The 20,796-nt window shown below is 44.8% G+C and overlaps 1 protein-coding gene across 3 annotated transcripts in view; it reads right to left on the minus strand.

Annotated features, from left to right (window-relative positions):
* Positions 1-20,796, minus strand: part of tmc6b (transmembrane channel-like 6b) — a 43,445-nt gene that overhangs the window by 15,782 nt on the left and 6,867 nt on the right. For all 3 annotated transcript variants that reach the window (XM_056279574.1, XM_056279573.1, XM_056279575.1), the window contains exons 3-9: positions 20,255-20,385; positions 10,535-10,705; positions 9,166-9,327; positions 8,871-8,979; positions 8,666-8,750; positions 3,864-4,121; positions 1,571-1,785 (exon numbers count right to left, since the gene is read on the minus strand). In XM_056279574.1, the coding sequence (XP_056135549.1) occupies positions 1,571-1,785; positions 3,864-4,121; positions 8,666-8,750; positions 8,871-8,979; positions 9,166-9,327; positions 10,535-10,705; positions 20,255-20,385 (1,131 nt within the window). The remainder of the gene's footprint in view (positions 1-1,570; positions 1,786-3,863; positions 4,122-8,665; positions 8,751-8,870; positions 8,980-9,165; positions 9,328-10,534; positions 10,706-20,254; positions 20,386-20,796) is intronic.

Consider the following 20,796-nt stretch of genomic DNA (forward strand, 5'->3'; position numbering starts at 1 on the left):
TTTCTGTCGAAACTTTTCGACAGTGGCAGCACCTCTGACTGATCTGATTAGTCCCTTGGTTCCGTTTGTATGGACTGATGAGTGCCAGTTAGCTTTCGAGAGCTGTAAGGCCCTCCTGTGCAGTGCCCCGGTTCTCAGTGCGCCTGATTTCTCTACCCCTCTCTCTCTCTCGAGGTAGATGCCAGTTCCCTTGGAGCTGGTACAGTTTTAACACAGATGGATGCGGATGGTCTGGTTCATCCTGTTGGTTACTTCTCCAAGAAGTTTAGCAGTTGCCAAAGGTGCTACTCGACCATTGAACAGGAGACGTTGGCGCTGCTGCTGGCACTCCAGTTTTTTGAAGTGTACCTTGGCTCCAGTGCGGAGCCTGTGGTAGTGTTTACGGACCACAACCCTCTTGTCTTTTTGGATAAAATGTACAACCAAAACCAGCTCTTAATGCGCTGGGCTGTTATGCTGCAAACATATAACCTTGTTATCCGGCACAAGAAGGGCACTGACAATGTGTTTGCGGAAGCCCTTTCTAGAGTTTAAGTTTTGGTTGTTGGATGGAGTGGTAGTGGAGGTAGGGGTGTTGGTGTCATCAGCCGTGGGCTGAGTCTTTATGGGGGGGAGTGTTACGTCCCGTATTGTTTTTGTGTTTAATGTATGCAGGCCTGCATGTTGTATGGATGTGTTACTTTGTCCTGGTGTGTTGTGGTTTTGTCTCCCCCTTGTGTCCCCATAATTCCCTTTCTTACAGAAGCTGCAGCTTGGATCCCCTGTCTATTAACACACCTGTTCTGTATCACCAATTAGCCACGCCCTGCTCCTCCTCCTATATATAGTCCTAGCTTTTCCATTGTTCCCTCTTGTTCTCCTGGGTAGTGGCAGTATCAGGAGGCGAGCGGTTGGTTGGTTGGGTTTTGTGTTTGTCTTGTTTTTGATTGTTTAAGACTATGAGTTAGTTTACCTCGGATCAGCCTATGTTTGTTTGTTGGTTAGTTTTTCTTTGTTTCTTTTCTTGTTTAAGCTCATAGGGGACATTTGGGTAAGTTGGTAAGTTTAGACACCCTGGGGTCTACATTTACTTCACACGTAGTTTGTTTATTTTATTCTTCATTAGTTTAGCGGTGGGCACCAACCCATGTATTTAGGGGCGCTTGACGCCTGTTAAGGGGGGGGGGTTTCTTTTCAGTTTATAGTTTATTTGGTGCCACTGATTAGCGCCCTATTTCCCTGTGTTGCTGTGTTTTTGAATTAAATACATATTTCTTAAGTTGTGGTTCTTTCTGCTTACGTTCTGGTTCATCCTGCTTAAGTTGTGGTTTTGTGAGGCTGCAATCACATTTGGTTTGTTCTGTTGTGGTAAATGTTGCGCCTTGGTCCTCTGGCCACTAGGGGGCGTAACACCACGTTTAGCAGGTAGATTATCCCAATCACCATGTTGTAAACGACTTTCCTCAATTTACAATCCAGGCATGTACGTTCTTCAGCCTCGACACACAAAGACTCATCAAATACGCACACACAGAGGCCACACATATGAACACAAACACACTCATCCTTCTGCTTTTCCATCCAACTGTACCTGTATACAAGGATGATGCATGTGATGAAGAATGCCATTCCTATGGTGAAGAAGTACGCCAGTGGCATGTTGTAGGAAAGGCGCGGTGACCCACAATCTAACCTTGTGGTGTTGAGCACAGTGGAATTTTGCCCTTGGCTACCACCACGGCAGCTCTTGTTGAGAGTGAAGTTACTGTAGTAGCCATAGTACATCACAGAGTTCGAAAAGTAGCCCTGAAATAGGAAAAGAGGGACAGAATGACCATTTGTTTGACATCAGTGCTTTGTGTTAATGCCAATCTGGAATACATCTGCAGGCTCATATTAGATATACATAGGCCATCCATGCACTTAAGCACTTAAAAAGTGGGCAGACAAGCAATGGTGCCACTCTCTTTGCATTAACTCTACTAGAGAGCATCTTACAAGCCTTCAATGTTTTTTGACACTACATCTCTGAACATTTTTATGCATGGAACCACTTTTTCTCTTTTTAATGCATTTGCGCTGGATAGCAATCTACAAATACGGGATGAACATGATGCCATCCATCAACACACCAGCTACACCTCTCTGTGCTCTTAAGCCAAAGTCTGCCGTTTAGTTAGCATACATTTACAGAGCACTAGATCAATTGGCAGGCAATGAAGCTGCGACTAAACTTTCTAAGCAATAACTCCATGCTGGGCTTTGAGTTCAGCAGTAGTTTTCTGTCATTTGATTGAATCCCACTGTGTGCGGAATGTTTTGAACAATGAGTCAAATCATAAAACTGTCCTTCAGAGATGTGGTTTTCACATTCATGTTTGGGTACCACCAGTACTGCTGGTTTTCTATTCTGTCAGACAGTTAATTACATTCACCTGTCGTGCCAGGTCTAAGTACTCCTTGGCTGCATCTGAAATCACATACTACACATTTGTGGTCTATCTTCTGGCATATGTAGATGAAAAGTAAGATGCCTTTTTGTACACAATACATTGTCGTAGAGCAGCTCCACTTCTTCTTCCTTTCAGCCATATGCAGGTTGATGGCAATAAACTGCATACACTTCTACCGGTGTCATGACTGGTATCTTTCTTTAAAATGTAAAAATGGGGGCGTCCTGGTACTGTAGCAGTCTATTCCGTTGCCTACCAACAAGGGGATTGCCGGTTCGAATCCCCGTGTTACCTCCGGCTTGGTCGGGCGCCCTACATGACAATTGGCCATGTCTGTGGGTGGAAAGCCGGATGTGGGTGTGTGTCCTGGTCACTGCACTAGCACCTCCTCTGGTCAGTCAGGGCGCCTGTTTAGGGGGGAGGGGGAACTGGGGGGATAGCATGATCCTCCCATGCGCTACGTCCCCCTGGTGAAACTCCTCACTGTCAGGTGAAAAGAAGCGGCTGTCGACTCCACATGTATCAGAGGAAGCTTATGGTAGTCTGCAGCCCTCCCCCCGGCAGAGGGGGTGGAGGAGCAACCGGGAAAGCTTGGAGTGGGGTAATTGGCCGGGTACAATTGGGGAGAAAAAAAAAGGGGGGGGGTCCAAAATAAATGAATAAAATAAAATGTAAAAATAACCTTTGATTTAAACTATTTTCTGCTAAACATAGCCAAAAATATAATAAATTTAAGAAGTTCCACCTTCAGCTGCTTGGGCTTGAACTGCCCTCTGCCATTGTTAATTGTTGTCATGAGGTATTGCAATGCAATGTGGGATTGCTCATGCCACCATAGTGACCAGGGTTTGCATACTTCAATATTTCTCTGGATATCGTATGACATGCGGGTATTTTTCACATACTATTTAATGCATACTATGTAATATTACATAATCCATTGTTATCCTGCTCTCAGGGTCGGGGGGATGCTGGAGCCTATCCCAGCAGTCATTTGGCGGCAGGCGGCGAGACACCCTGGACAGGTTGCCAGGCCATCACACAGGGCCAACACCTGACCTACACCGGAGCACCCGGAGAAAACCCACACAGGCACGGGGAGAACATGCAAACGCCACACAGAGGACGAACCGGGATGACCCCCAAGTTTGGGCTACCCTGGGGCTCGAACCCAGGACCTTCTTACTGTGAGGTGACCGCACTAACCACTGCGCCACCGTGCTGCCTATTACATAATATTATTTCATATTAAATACTATATGATTTTGGACATAGCCGCGGATTAGGTAGCTGGATCACAACAAGTGAACATACTTAACCTACCTGATAAGACAGAAAACCAGCACTACTAGAGGTCCCGAGGACTGGATTGAGAATCAGCTGCGAAACAGGACCTATAATAATGTGTTAATGCTGGTGCTCTATGCATACCTGGCCGGTGAAGACCTCCAGACCAGTGAAAGAGACTTGGCTCTGGGGCAGTTTAGGAGGATGAACAGCCTGGGGCAGCACAAGAAACACACTAGTCACCAGGAAGAGGAAGAGGTTGAAAAAGAGGAGGGTCTTGAGGAATAGGAAGTACGAGAGGACGCCGGTGCCAAAACGCCCGCTCACTCTCTTGAGCGCCACCTGCCACAGCTGAAGGGAGTGCAGGAAGGACAGCCAGCTGTACCAACTCTGTCTCACAGCCTAGGAGGAAAGTGATGGGATTGGGTGGAGGGGGGGTGGGGGGTACGTCAATGGCAAGAAAGAGTGAGAGCATTGAAAAGGGCCACTTGCAGAATCTTGTGTTATATGGTAAAAAGGCAGATAATAGATGTGATTGTAGAAGTGATAGTACCATGCACAATGAATGAGTAAACACAATATAAAACAAAGGAATTCTTGCATATAAGGTGACATAAGGTATACGTTGCATGTGATTTCTCTATAAATCAATGCCATGTTAACTCTCTGGCTCAAACTTCCTTTTGAAGTAAAACAAATACAAGAAAAAAGAGGAGGGATTATTGTAAAGCACTGTCTGTTACTGCATATGGGGAAAAGAGAGGCAAAGGCTATTTTTTTTCCACTAAAAATCAACTCCAGAATTAGCAGTCCAGTACCACACAAATTGCCAACATGTGTTCCTGTTTTCACTTGTGTAATTCTCATACTCCAAAGGCCATAAGTACTTTTGCAACAGGGCAATTACACAACACCTAAAAGAAGCAACCACTGACATCCAAATTACACCCTCAAAGATGAATGTGATGGCACACTTTGTATCGCTGTATAACTGTTTACACACACACACACACGCATGTAAATATCTCAGTTTATCAAGATTTCCCAAAGAATTCCAATCTGGACAAGACAGAGCTGATGTTCCTCCTGGGGAAAGGTTGACCACACCGAGACCTGGCTCACCATTGACAACACCGTGGTGACGCCAACTAGGACTACGAGGAATCTGGATGTGATCCTGGATGACCAACTATCATTTGCTGCAAACGTTGCATCGGTTGCTCGCTCCTGCAGATTTCTCCTCTACAACATCAGGAGGATTCGCCCATTCCTCACTGACGAGACGGCACAGGTGCTCATCCAGGCTCTGGTCATCTCCCGGCTGGACTATGGCAACTCCCTCCTTGCTGGTGCCCCGGCGTCGGCCAACAGACCTCTGGAGCTTGTTCAGAAAGCTGCAGCTCGTCTGGTGTTCAACCGCCCTAAGTTCTCCCACACAACTCCCTCCTCATGTCCCTACACTGGCTCCCAGTAGCTGCTCGCATCCAGTTTAAGACTCTGGTGCTAGCCTACAGGGCAGTGAAAGAAATAGCTCCTTCCTATCTCCAGGCCATGGTCAAGCCTTACATCCCCGCCCGACCACTTCGCTCTGCCGCCTCGGGACGCCTGGTTGCCCCGTCGCTCAGAGGGCCCTGCTGCCGATCGACCCGGTCACAGCTCTTTTCTGTCCTGGCCCCACAGTGGGAATGAACTCCCCACTGATGTCAGGACAGCGGAGTCGCTGCCCATCTTTCGGCGCAGGTTGAAAACTCACCTCTTTAAGAACTACTACCCTGTTACTTGTTCTTATTGTATTCACTCATTAAAAAAAACAAAAAACAAAACCTCTTTCTTGCGCTTTTACTTTAGCATTGGTTTTGCTCTTAGATGCTTGTTTAGAGAGAAGATGCACTTATGACCTCTGATGACTAGTAGTTCTACTGATTTCTTACAATAAATGCATTTATCCAAAGCAACTTGGATAAAGTCGCTTTGGATAAAAGCATCGGCTAAATGACTGTAATGTAATGACTGAGATGTCTTACGAAAACTGAGGTCAAATATTTAATACATCTCAATACGCACCCCCTGTTGTAAAAATCAGTCATTTTGCCTCAAAACAGGAATACTTCACAGGATCATTACACAACTGTTATGTCTAGACAGCGCCATTTTGTCCGATGACTACAAAAAGACACACACACACACACACACACACACACACACACACACACACACACACACACATATATATATATATATATATATATATATATATATATAGATATGAGTCAAGTAAATGGGGTACCAATGGAGTAGGTAGTTAAACCAATGGAGGATAGAAAACATTAGAAAAAATTAGAAAAATATTGGAAAATTCTTGAAAAATAATGTCAGAAACATTACAACCAATGGAGTAGGGGTTGGGGCTTATTTTGAAAAAGCAAGAGCTTAAAGGGCCAGGGCACTGTTGAAAAAGCATACATTTAAAAATATAACAAATATATAACAATAACAATATCATTTCAAATGCTTTCAAATGTTTTCCATCCTCCCATTGGTTGCTGCACATCATAACTACCTACCCCATTGGTCATAATTTTTCAAATGTTTTCTGTCCCCCCATTGGTTGCTGTGCACTGTAACTAGGGGTATGACATGTGGCAACGTAGTATTTATTGGCTGTGTATGTTTTTTCTTTGTTGTTTAACCATATTGGCAGCTGAACAAGCTTGTTCTGCCATGTATTAAAGTTTTTTTTCTTACATCTATCTTAATATTCTGCTCATTTGTTGAGCACTTTCTGAAAGAAAAAAAAACGCTCTCTCTCTCTCTCATATAGATATAATCCAGTGAGTCAAATAAATTTTTTATGAGACAGTACAAGCCTGTTTCATGCCATAAGCAACCAGCTGATGATTGCTTATGGCATGAAACAGGCTTGTACTGTCTCATAAAGAATTTACTTGACTAACTGGATTATTTTGCTCTTTATTTGTTGAGCACTTTCCTTACCGTTGAGTATTTCTTCTAACAAAGTTATTTAAATATACACACACACACACACACACACACACACACACACACACACACACACACACACACACAGAAAGGACACATCTTTTTTTTTTTTCTTAAAATGGCAATGCCTCGCAGTCTTGAGCCTAGCTGTAGTTCAAATCCTATCTAGACTGGCACCAACTCTTTGGCCACCTCTGTATTATGACTATACTCTGCTTTCATGCTCTATGGAACATCCAATACAGCTTAATGAATATATGAACTGCCCACACCTTCTCACAGTTACTGGAACTTGGACTCCAGTCCAGTGGTGGAAAAAATAGAACTCAAGAAGTACACTGCTCAAAAAAATAAAGGGAACACCTAAAAACACAATATAGACCTCGATGAATGAAATATTTCAGCTGAAAATCTTTATTTATTAGACAGAGGAATGTGTTTAGAGCAAAATAACCTAAGAATGATCAATGGAAATCAAAATCATTAGCCCATTAAGGTCTGGATTCAGAATAATACTCAAAATCAAAGTGGAAAATGAGAACATAGGCTGATCCAACTTCTGTGGAAATTCTTCAAGACGATTCAAAATGAGGCTCAGTAGTGTGTGTGGCCTCCACGTGCCTGTATGCACTCCCTACAACATCTGGGCATGCTCCTGATGAGACGACGGATGGTCTCCTGAGGGATCTCCTCCCAGACCTGGATCAGGGCATCGGTCAACTCCTGGACAGTCTGTGGTGCGACATCGCGTTGGCGGATGGTACGAGACATGATGTCCCAGAGGTGCTCGATTGGATTCAGGTCTGGGGAACGTGCAGGCCAGTCCATAGCATCAATGCCCTCGACATACAGGAACTGCTGACACACTGGCCACATGAGGACGAGCATTGTCATGCATGAGCAGGAACCCAGGGCCCACTGCACCAGCATATGGTCTGACAATGGGTCTGAGGATCTCATCCCGGTACCTAATGGCAGTCATGGTACCTCTGGCTAGCACGTAGAGGTCTGTGCGGCCCTCCAAGGATATGCCTCCCCAGACCATCACTGACCCACCGCCAAACCGGTCATGCTGGAGGATGTTGCAGGCAGCAGAACGTTCTCCACAGCGTCTCCAGACTCTCTCATGTCTGTCACATGTGTTCAGTGTGAACCTGCTCTCATCTGTGAAGAGCACAGGGCGCCAGTGGCGAATCTGCCAACCAAGATGTTCTCTGGCAAAGGTCAATCGGGCTGCACGGTGTTGGGCTGTGAGCACAGGCCCCAATTGTGGACGTCGGGCCCTCATACAATCCTCATGCATTCTGTTTCTCACTGTTTGAGCAGAAACCTGCACATTAGTGGCCTGTTGAAGGTCGTTTTGTAGGGCTCCGGCAGTGCTCCTCCTGTTCCTCCTTGCACAAAGGACCAGATAGCGGTCCTGCTGCGGGGTTGTCGTCCTCCTGCGGCCCCCTCCACGTCTCCTGGTGTACTGGCCTGTCTCCTGGTACCTCCTCCATGCTCTGGACACTGTGCTGGGAGACACATCAAATCTTCTTGCCACAGCACGCATTGATGTGCCATCCTGGATGAGCTGCACTACCTGAGCAACTTCTGTAGGTTGCAGATACCGCCTCATGCCACCTCTAGTGGTGAGGGCACTAGCAAAATGAAAAACTAACCAAAGATCGGCCAGAAAAGATGAGGACAGGCAAATGGTCTGTGGCCACCACCTGCAAATCCATTCCTTTTATAGGGGTTGTCTTGCAAATTGTCTAATTTCCACCTGGTGGAAATTAGACAATTTACCTACAGGTGAAATTGATTCACAAATCAGTGTTGCTTCCTAACTGGACAGGTTGATATCTCAAAAGTGTGATTGACTTGGAGCTACATTGCATTGCTTATGTGTTCCCTTTATTTTTTTGAGCAGTGTATAATGGAAGACTAGCTCAGAGATGACTCACGATGATGATGTAATACTTGAGTTGACTGCAACAGGGGATCTGGCTGCGAGACAATGACCGCCTGCCTTTTCGTAATGCTAACCTCCTAGAGAGAGAGAGAGAGAGAGCGAGAGAGAGAAGCGAGAGAGAGATTGATTCACAATTAAGGATTATATTCCTGATACAGTGGGTAGTCTGTGAGACTGAGGATAACAAGGAGCTCTACCTGAGTTCGCTCTTCTCCGCTACACTGAGGGGCATGGCTCTGAGCATCCTGACCCTGTCACTCACTGACAGGTTCTGTAGGTTGTTCACCAGGCGGTCCCTTTTGCTCACTGTGACACACACACAGACAAAATATACTGCATGAAAGACAAAGCCTTAGTTTATTTTAGTGTCACCTTTTATGATTTGTGTTTGTGTGTAAACCTATGAGTGCTGAGTTTCCACAAATTTTTGTGTGTGTATGTTTAAGCCTGTGTGCACGTGTGTGTGCTTTGTTTGCTGGTGTGTCCTTTCACCCTCTTCGTCGGCCTCTATGCTGTCCGACTCCACTCCATAGCCTCGTATGCTGGGTCTGGCTGAGCGGGAGAGGTCTTGAATGGGTGGTCTGCTCTGCCTGCGTCTCCTGAGCTGCATGGTCCTGTTGTAATACTGAGAGATGATGGCACCCCTATTGCGGCCTGGCAGAGAAGGACAGGTAGAGAAGCAACAACCGGATCTCAGGTACCCATTTGTAAACAACCATCAGGAAAAATAGGGGAAACCTCTTAATTTCCCTCATCTCCATAATCAAAGGAATAATGAGAACTGCATATCCCGCTAAGTAAGGGAACCAAGCGCAGGAGCCAGGTTTATGCCCCTGTACTGGCATCTGACCCCACTTGAAGGGTCCTTGAGAAACACATGGACTCCTGAAATTCTGTCTAACCTCCGTGTGTGTGTGTGTGTGTGTGTGTGTGTGTGTGTTTATTTGCATTTCAACAAATACATTTTCCTTGCTATAAAATCCCTGCCGGTCTCTGGCAGTATATGACAAACTAATGCTACAGGACTAAGTGGGGAGGATTACAGATGGTTGGATGTACTTGGTCAACTGCAAAACGTTCCAAATCAAATGCTCCCATTCTAATCATATTCTGAATAAACATAAAATAAGGGAAGATACTAAGGCTGTACCATGCTTCCCATTTTCAAAAAGGAGATGCATCATGGTTTTTACATGGCGTAAACAACCGCCCATTGGACCGTGTTGAAGCCCAGCATGAAAACAGCAGGAAGTGGAAAATTTCTAAATGCTGAAGCAATCGATGAGGTTTTTGTCTGTGTGATTCAAAATTATGTCTGATATTTAAATGAAGTGTGGGTTTGGCATTTGTTAACCTAATCTTTAAGTCCCTAATGCAGACAAAAATACAGTGAGGACAAAAGTGTTTGACAAATGTAGACAAAGAGACACTTGAACCTGTCCCTTCCTTTTTTCTCCATCAGCATCACATCACGTCTTTCTTAGGGCCCAGCCACACCAAACTGACTAGCGGCGACGAAGGCAGACTATTGTGTCGCCTCACGTCACCTGCCGTATGGGCTAAAAAGTAGCACTTGATCACACCGCAAAGACTGCAGCCGACGGCCAACTAGCATGTACGTTCTGCACTGATTCAGCAAGCTGAACAGCTAATCAGAGTTATCTTTCTCACCGACGGGCTCGGCTGATTCAGCATGTTGAATCAGCCGAAAAGCTGCCAACAGGGGTCTGACTAGTGCTGACGGTGTGGGACACACCGCGAAACTAGGGTTACAGGCGCTCACCAACGGCTCGACATTGGTCGATGGCTGACCGTTGGACTGGTGTGTCAGGGCCCTTAATAAGCCATCTGTGGGATTTACCGATAGTGCGACTGGGCATGGAGGACAGGATTTTCAAGGTGGCTGAGGACCAACGTTCACCAATGAAGGGATCGTACTGGTCTGCCTCCTCCCCCTCCTCATCTGCTTCCATCTGCCTAAGCCTCCCTCCCCAGACATCATGTCCTTGACTGGACAGGTGGGCCACACCATCTGGAGAACAAGAGGGGGGAAAATAAAGACAACAATACATTGAAGGCAATGTCGTGTAAAAACTGTTTTGATGCATGCTTATTAATCTAGGTAAGAAAATCAAAGACGGTTGAATCAGTTCATCTGGATACAACATTTACTGACAGATACGTTTCATCATTCAACTAAGTGACCTCTTCAGTCTAAACTGACTGCAGGCATCTCCAGCCCTTATAAACGATACAGTACAATATAGTTGCCTAATGATGTAAACCATCGACCAGTTTCATATGCAAATATGGGTGTGGCCACTAACTAGAGTTTCAAAGGCCATGTGTATTATTCACAGCATTTTAAGATGACGACAGATGTAATCTTAGCCCCCCCCCCCCCGGAGGCCTAAGAGAGTACAAGAGTTTGAACGGGGAGTCAAAGAGGCCATCTATGTTAAAGAGGATATGACTATCCCTGAACCGAGGGGAGGCCCAAGAATACACCTGTCGCCATCTTGCAATGCTGTGATTGCAGCTATTCCCCAATCCTCTGTGAATACTACACATGGCCATCAAAACTCTAGTTAATGGTCACACCCATATTTGCAGATGAAACTGGTCATTGGTTTCGGTTGTTATACATCTGTTGCCATCTTACAATGCTGTGATTGCTACTACTACTACTACTACTACTACTTTCGGCTGCTCCCGTTAGGGGTCGCCACAGCGGATCATCCCTTTCCATTTCTTCCTGTCTTCTGCGTCTTCCTCTGTCACACCAGCCACCTGCATGTCTTCCCTCACTACATCCATAAACCTCCTCTTTGGCCTTCCTCTTCTCCTCTTCCCTGGCAGCTCCATATTCAGCATCCTTCTCCCAATATACTCAGCATCTCTCCTCCACACATGTCCAAGCCATCTCAATCTTGCCTCTCTTGCTTTGTCTCCAAACCGTCCAACCTGAGCGGTCCCTCTAATATAATCGTTCCTAATCCTGTCCTTCTTCGTTACTCCCAGTGAAAATCTTAGCATCTTCAACTCTGCCACCTCCAGCTCCGCCTCCTGTCTTTTCGTCAGTGCCACTGTCTCCAAACCATATAACATAGCTGGTCTCACAACCATCTTGTAAACTTTCCCTTCAACTCTTGCTGATACCCTTCTGTCGCAAATCACTCCTGACACTCTTCTCCACCCACTCCAACCTGCCTGCACTCTCTTTTTCACCTCTCTACTGCACTCCCCGTTACTTTGGACAGTTGACCCCAAGTATTTAAACTCAAATGCCTTTGTCACCTCCACTCCTTGCATCCTGACCATTCCACTGTCCTCTCTCTCATTCAGGCATAGGTATTCCGTCTTGCTCCTACTGACTTTCATTCCTCTTCTCTCCAGTGCATACCTCCACCTCTCCAGGCTCTCCTCAACCTGCACCCTACTCTCGCTACAGATCACAATGTCATCCGCGAACATCATCGTCCATGGAGACTCCTGCCTGATCTTGTCCGTCAACCTGTCCATCACCATTGCAAACAAGAAAGGGCTAAGAGCCGATCCTTGATGTAATCCCACCTCCACCTTGAACCCATCTGTCATTCCAACCGCACACCTCACCATTGTCACACTTCCCTCATACGTATCCTGCACCACTCCTACATACTTCTCTGCAACTCCTGACTTCCTCATACAATACCACACCTCCTCTCTCGGCACTCTGTCATAAGCTTTCTCTAAATCTACAAAGACACAATGCAACTCTTTCTGGCCTTCTCTATACTTCTCAATCAACATTCTCAAAGCAAACATCGCATCTGTGGTGCTCTTTCGTGGCATGAAACCATACTGCTGCTCGCTGATCGTCACCTCTCCTCTTAACCTAGCTTCTATTACTCTTTCCCAAATCTTCATGCTGTGGCTGATCAACTTTATACCTCTGTAGTTGTTACAGTTCTGCACATCGCCCTTGTTCTTGAAAATCGGTACAAGTATGCTTCTTCTCCACTCCTCAGGCATCCTCTCACTTTCCAGGATTGTGTTAAACAATCTAGTTAAAAACTCCACTGCCATCTCTCCTAAACATCTCCATGCCTCCACAGGTATGTCATCAGGACCAACTGCCTTTCCACTCTTCATCCTCTTCATAGCTGCCCTCACTTCCTCCTTGCTAATCCGCTGAACTTCCTGATTCACTATCCCTACATCATCCAACCTTCTCTCTCTCTCATTTTCTTCATTCATCAGCCCCTCAAAGTATTCCTTCCACCTTCTTAGCACACTCTCCTCGCTTGTCAGCACATTTCCATCTCTATCCTTGATCGCCCTAACTTGCTGCACATCCTTTGCAGCTTGGTCCCTCTGTCTAGCCAATCGGTACAAGTCCTTTTCTCCTTCCTTAGTGTCTAATCTGTCATACAACTCACCATACGCCTTTTCCTTTGCCTTTGCCACCTCTCTCTTTGCTTTACGCTGCATCTCCTTGTACTCCTGTCTACTTTCTTCATCTCTCTTACTATCCCACTTCTTCTTTGCCAACCTTTTCCTCTGTATAATTTGCTGTACTTCCTCATTCCACCACCAAGTCTCCTTGTCTTCCTTCCTCTGTCCTGATGACATACCAATTACCTTCCTAGCTGTCTCCCTCACTATTTCTGCAGTGGTTTTCCAGCCATCTGGCAACTCTTCACTACCACCCAGTGCCTGTCTTAACTCCTGCCTGAACTCCACACAACAGTCTTCCTTCTTCAACTTCCACCATTTGATCTTCGGCTGTGTCTTCACTCGCTTCCTCTTCTTGGTCTCTAAAGTCATCCTACAGACCACCATCCGATGCTGCCTAGCTACGTTCTCCCCTGTCACCACCTTGCAGTCTCCAATCCCTTTTAGATGGCGCCTTCTACATAAGATATAGTCCACCTGTGTGCACTTTCCTCCACTCTTGTACATCACCCTGTGTTCCTCCCTCTTCTTGAAATATGTATTCACCACAGCCATTTCCATCCTTTTCGCAAAATCCACCACCATCTGTCCTTCCACATTTCTCTTCTTGACTCCATACCTTCCCATCACCTCCTCATCACCTCTGTTCCCTTCACCAACATGTCCATTGAAGTCGGCTCCAATCACCACTCTCTCCTCCTTGGGTACCCTCTCCACCATGTCGTCCAACTCATTCCAGAATTCTTCTTTTTCATCCATCTCACACCCAACTTGCGGGGCATATGCGCTGATAACATTCAGCAATAAACCTTCAATTTCCAGCTTCATACTCATCACTCTGTCAATGCTGTGATTGCAACAATCAGTAATCCTCTGTGAATAGTACACATGGACTTTGAAACTCTAGTTAGTGGCCACATCCATATTTGCATATGAAATTGGTCATTAGGCAACTGTACTGTGTTGTTTATAAGGGGTGGGGATGCCTGCAGTGAGTTTATACTTAAGATGTCACTTAGTTGAGTGATGAAACGTATCTGTCAATAAACGTTGTATCCAGATGAACTGATTCAACCTTCTTTGATTCTTTGAAACTCTTATTACACACAAAGACAAACATACACAGGTGACAAATGAAAGGAAAAACCTGAATGCTTGACCCCTACAGTGAGGGGGTCTGGGGGCTCTGTTATACTGTGAGGGGCATTTTCCTGCCATGGTTTGGGTCACCTTGTCTCCTTAGAGTCAAGGGTCACTGCATATCAATACAAAGTTATTGTGAGTTATCACCTTTACGCTATGGTGAAACATCTCTATCCTGATGGGAGTGGTCTCTTCCAGGATGACAATCCCCCCATCCACAGGGCACGAGGGGTCACTGAATGGTTTGATGAGGATGAAAATGATGTAAATCATTTGCTATGGCCTTCACAGTCACCAGATCTCAATCCAATTGAACACCTATGGGAGATTTTGGACCGACGTGTTAGATGGCGCGCTCCATCACCATCATCAAAACACCAAATGAGGGAATTTCTTTTCTTTTCTTTTTTGTATTACCCCCCCCCCCCCGTTTTTCTCCCCGATTTTACCCGTCCAATTACGCCACTCTTCCGAGCCATCCTGCTCACTGCCCCACCCCCTCTGCCGATCCGGGGAGGACTGCAGACTACCACATGCCTCCCCCAATACATGTGGAGTCGCCAGCTGCTTCTTTTCACCAACAGTGAGGAGTTTCGCCAGGGGGATGTAGCACATGGGAGGATCATGCTATTCCCCCCAGTTCCCCCTTCCCCCCCGAACAGGCATTCCCAGGGCTCCAGAGTGCTACCATTTAGTCGCATTTTGCGCCTAGTTTTGGCATCAGTGCAAGTACATTTTAAACCTAGGCGCACTGGTGCACCTTGCAATATAACCGTGTTTTCTTTTAATCATGTGAAATCCAGTAAGAAGAAAACTTGTGTGTGAATAAGTGGGCTTAGCATACACTACCGTTCAAAAGTTTGGGATCACCCAAACAATTTTGTGTTTTCCATGAAAAGTCACACTTATTCACCACCATATGTTGTGAAATGAATAGAAAATAGAGTCAAGACATTGACAAGGTTAGAAATAATGATTTGTATTTGAAATAAGATTTTTTTTACATCAAACTTTGCTTTCGTCAAAGAATCCTCCATTTGCAGCAATTACAGCATTGCAGACCTTTGGCATTCTAGCTGTTAATTTGTTGAGGTAATCTGGAGAAATTGCACCCCACGCTTCCAGAAGCAGCTCCCACAAGTTGGATTGGTTGGATGGGCACTTCTTTGAGCAGATTGAGTTTCTGGAGCATCACATTTGTGGGGTCAATTAAACGCTCAAAATGGCCAGAAAAAGAGAACTTTCATCTGAAACTCGACAGTCTATTCTTGTTCTTAGAAATGAAGGCTATTCCATGCGAGAAATTGCTAAGAAATTGAAGATTTCCTACACCGGTGTGTACTACTCCCTTCAGAGGACAGCACAAACAGGCTCTAACCAGAGTAGAAAAAGAAGTGGGAGGCCGCGTTGCACAACTGAGCAAGAAGATAAGTACATTAGAGTCTCTAGTTTGAGAAACAGACGCCTCACAGGTCCCCAACTGGCATCTTCATTAAATAGTACCTGTTAGAGCCTGTTTGTGCTGTCCTCTGAAGGGAGTAGTACACACCGGTGTAGGAAATCTTCAATTTCTTAGCAATTTCTCGCATGGAATAGCCTTCATTTCTAAGAACAAGAATAGACTGTCGAGTTTCAGATGAAAGTTCTCTTTTTCTGGCCATTTTGAGCGTTTAATTGACCCCACAAATGTGATGCTCCAGAAACTCAATCTGCTCAAAGAAGTGCCCATCCAACCAACCCAACTTGTGGGAGCTGCTTCTGGAAGCGTGGGGTGCAATTTCTCCAGATTACCTCAACAAATTAACAGCTAGAATGCCAAAGGTCTGCAATGCTGTAATTGCTGCAAATGGAGGATTCTTTGACGAAAGCAAAGTTTGATGTAAAAAAATCTTATTTCAAATACAAATCATTATTTCTAACCTTGTCAATGTCTTGACTCTATTTTCTATTCATTTCACAACATATGGTGGTGAATAAGTGTGACTTTTCATGGAAAACACGAAATTGTTTGGGTGATCCCAAACTTTTGAACGGTAGTGTATGTGTGTATGTACACCTGTGTGAGAGACAGGAGTTACTGCGAGGCTCTCGTGACCAAAACAAAGCAGCATTGTGGGCGAAAACAATCGCGCGCGGGACATCAGTTGCCACTCAGTAGGACTTGCTCTCGCTGTGAAACGAACAATGAAACGAACTATTGATTGGTTTTTTTAAAAGAAAAGACCCTCCTTCAGACCCTCCTCCTGTTCCACCGACCCAAACTGATGACAGTTCAGACGAGGAAGCAGCAGGTCACGTGAAAAAGGCAAAGGCGTATTCCTTCCAACAGGAATGGCTTGTGCAAAATCCATGGCTGCAATTTAACAAAGAAAAAGGCACCATGTACTGCATGTATTGTTCTCAGCGTGGGCCAACTTTTGCAGAGAAAACCACGTTTGCCAACCCCTCGACCAGCACCACTATGTTCGAGCATGACATCATCTTTAAGCACAACAACAGCCTGAAGCACAAACTGTGCAGGGACAGGTGCACGGCTGGAAGTTCAGGGTCTCTGCAAACGGCACTTGAAAGGCAAGCATCTGCAAACCGTTCTGCAGAAGAGGCCGAAATGGAAATAAAATCCAATACGGTGTACTACATCGCCAAAGAACAGCTACCATTCACAAAATTCAAGGGTCACATAGACTTATAAAAAAGAACAGAGTTAAAGTTAAACCTCACATACTGCAATGACACGGCATGTGCCCAATTTACTGGAGTGATAGCTGATACACTTTAAAAGAAGACAGGCAAAAAAATAGTGGACTCCATATAGTATCTCTCATTCACGATTGACAGCGATACGGATGTGTCAACCAAGGAATGCGAGATTGTGTATGCACGGATCCTGCAGCAAGGGTGGCCAGTGAATGTTTTGACTAGTCATGTGGAAGTCCAGCACGCAAATGCTTAAGGTATGTAAGGAATTTGACTCCGGTTTGGCTCATTGTACTCGCACACAGAACACACAATCTTCAGAAATATACACTAGGAATGACTATATACAGATGAAACCGTTTATGTGAAACATAAACAGGATATAGTGCAAAGAAGTGATGAGTGATGATAAATAATGTAAAAAAGCATTACGTTATAGTAAGTAGGTGGTTATGTACAGTATAATACAGCTTGTTCAGATATGTGAGTGACATATGTATTTATTGCACTTTATTACTAAAATATTTATTTGTAGGTACAGTGAGTATTTTACTGTTCCAGGGTTATTGCAGTGCCACAGTGAGTTGATGCCAAGGAGACTGTACAGATGTGGTTCAGTCAGGGTAAAAGAGCTAGAAGGCCCAATTGACCCTTCGCTAAGGCCCGCTCCCCTTAGTTACTGTTGCTAAGTCCGTCAAGCTTTAACATTATTTTACGGTTAATAAAATTAATTACTTACCTTGGAGCAGACAAAGCCGTGCTTGTTGATCTTTGAGGGGTTCAACTGGATTTGAGGACGTCCACATAGCTTTATCCACAGCCTACACTTTTCAGGGTTTGATTTTGGTTTTGGAAAGGGAAAAAAATGTACATCTCCTTCCAATCTGTCTGGGTAACGGCTGTCACTGTTACATGTTCCCAGGCACAACGTTTAACCATAACTAGCTAAATGTCCACAAAACCAGCTCGAAAATTAGGAAAATCTGACACTTTTGCATCAGAGTCAACAGAACGCCGCAATGAAAGTGTTGGACCTCTGTCCTATGCTGCGCTGTGACTGGCCAGTCTGCGTTTCGTGGCGTGGCTTAGCGAAGGGTGAATTACAAGGGTTGGCCCTTTGAGCTTCCTAGTGGCCCTCAGGGGGATGTTCTCTAAACTAAAGGGAAGGGAAGGAGAGGCATACTGTTCAGTGTTTACTTGTTTTGTTGTGGTTCTTATGCAGTAATGACAGTAATGTTACTGACCACATACCTTATGTTTACATTTATGAATGTATTATTTGGTGCTTATGTTTACAAAAAGCACTTTAAAGTTTACATTTTATTTAACTTATTGTTTTTTTGCTCTTAAGCACTACCTCACTTTGTGACATTTAAAATAAAACAGCATATTGTTATTTCTGTAAGTGGTCTATTTATTACCAAAGCATTTACAAGTAATATAGTTAAGACGGAAAAAATATCAATGTGCTGCATTGCGTGTTGATTTAAGTGGTGCTCCTAAATTTTGTGCTGGTGCTCCTAAAATTTTTAGTAAAGAGCACCAGTGCTCCTCGTGGAAAAAGTTAGTCTGAAGCCCTCGCCTCAACCGACCAGAGGAGGTGCTAGTGCAGTGACCAGGACACATACCCACATCCGGTTTTCCCACTCGCAGACACGGCCAATAGAGGTCCGGTAGCTGACGTCACGCAATAGTCAAAATCAAAACACCGCCATTTCGGCAGGAAAGTGGGCCTATTGCTGGGCAAATGACTGCTAGCTAGCAGCAAGTCTCTTCGCCTGCTGTATTTATACAGTGAATATGGTGGATAGCTGTTATGGGCTGGGATGCCTTAACAGTCGGAGACAAGTAAAAGGGAGAGCATTTTATCGGATTCCTAAAGATCCCGAAAGACGACATAAATGGACTACTGCCATAAAACGTGCTAGAAGCAAACAGAAGAAAACTGAACAATGGGACTGGACCCCACAAGCAACGGATTCCTCTTGTGTAGTGACCACTTCACATCAGGTACAGAATATACCACTTCCTAACGTAAATATATTTTTTATTTAACAGGCTTTTATTACGGTTTCTGACAATTTTATTATCCTAAAAGGCAAGTTCGACCTATGCCTTGTGGCATGGATTTTGCGGGGCTAACAACGGCTAAGATAAAAGAACTAAGCCTGTTGCTCACTAAAATGGGACTGGACATTTTCTATTTACTTATGTTTTAGGGAAAAAGAGTGATAACCCTCTGTCACTCAACTACATCCCATCCATCTTCAAACATGTACCATCCCCGGAGAAGAGAAGAAGAAGAATGCGGTTAGATATAGTAGTCAACAGAAGACAGAAGAGCAAACTCCAAAGAAGAGAGCAAGCAAAGAATTCATCAGCTGCAGGAGTAATCCTTCCAACAGATTGTCCTCAAGACAGCAGCAAGTATCCTACTGCAGACCAGAGTCTCACAGGAGACTCTTCCGTGAAGGAATCTACCCATAAACAACTTGAGGTACAAGTTATGACACTGATTACATTACACTGCCCACTGCTTATGCTAACTTTAACTAACATGAATTGACACTTACCCTTCCAGTGACGAGAAAGCAATTTTTAGTCGGTAGACTCCAAAGCTGAATGTTTGTCATGAATACAGATTTTGTCCATGTGTACTCCTCCAGGCTTTTGTAGGCTTTGAAAGACTCTCCAGAGTAGGACGAGGGAAAGTTGATCAGGTAATTGTAGATGTCTGGATACTGCAGGTCTGGAACGTTGCCCGTTCCGGCTGTTTCAATACTCGTGAAAAGCACCCCGGGGGCATTATAAGGGTCAGTAATGTTTAATCTGTCAAGTTTCGCAATATAGCGTTCAATGTCTTTGGAAATAAAACGCGCAGTGTACTCTGACGGCTTGAAATTGACGCTGGCGCCACTCACTTTTGCTCAGTGCACACACTTTTCTTCCTGCCAAAGTGGCCACGTAAACAAAACTAGTCACGTGACGTCCGGAGCTCTATAGTGTCTGTAGGGAGGCCCAACCCAGCCGGAGGGAACACGGGGATTCGAACTAGCGATCCCCATGTTGGTAAGCAATGGAATAGACCACCACACTACCCGGATGCCCCTAGGGGAATATCTTTTGGAAGAATAGTGTTCATCCCTCCAGCAGAGTTCAGAGACTTGTAGAATCTATGACAAGGAGCACTGAAGCTGTTCTGGAGGCCCGTGGTGGACCAACACCTCACTAAGACACTTTATGTTGGTTTTTCCTTTAATTTGTCACCGTCTATCCCACACAGACACTCACACACTTTGTTTACCTTCACCCTCCTCTTCTAAATCTCTCTGTAGCTGTTGCAGCTCCTGTGCTTCTGACAGTCCTTTATCCTGCGTCTGCTCTGCTATCAGCTGACTGAATGAGTCATGAACCCCTTCCTCATCAAGCGGACTCCTAACAGACAGCGAAACATGAAAAGATACAGAATAAGAATCTGTTTTGTTTACCAAGACAGTTTGACCATACAATAAATTTGACTTGGTGGATTTTGCTTTTTAATTACTAGTTGTTTGGTGAACAATGGTAAAATTGGACATGGAACATCCAGTTAGTTACTCTTACATGTTCACCACAGAACATATAAAACTACATAAAAGCTCACAAGGAAGAACATCTAAGTGAGGAAAATAGAAAAGAAAAATCAGGGAAAGCGGGTGCGAGCATAAAGTAGATGTAGATTGGAGATGAACAAAAGAGGCAGGGCATATTTCACAGTTATAGATAGAAAAAAAACTGAAAACACTTGGTCTTTGCTGTACAGGATTCACACATGAAAGTAATGCAATGTAAGGAGAATTTAGAGGT

This window comes from Lampris incognitus, chromosome 5 (assembly GCF_029633865.1).
Source record: "Lampris incognitus isolate fLamInc1 chromosome 5, fLamInc1.hap2, whole genome shotgun sequence".
Classification (NCBI taxonomy): Eukaryota; Metazoa; Chordata; class Actinopteri; order Lampriformes; family Lampridae; genus Lampris; species Lampris incognitus.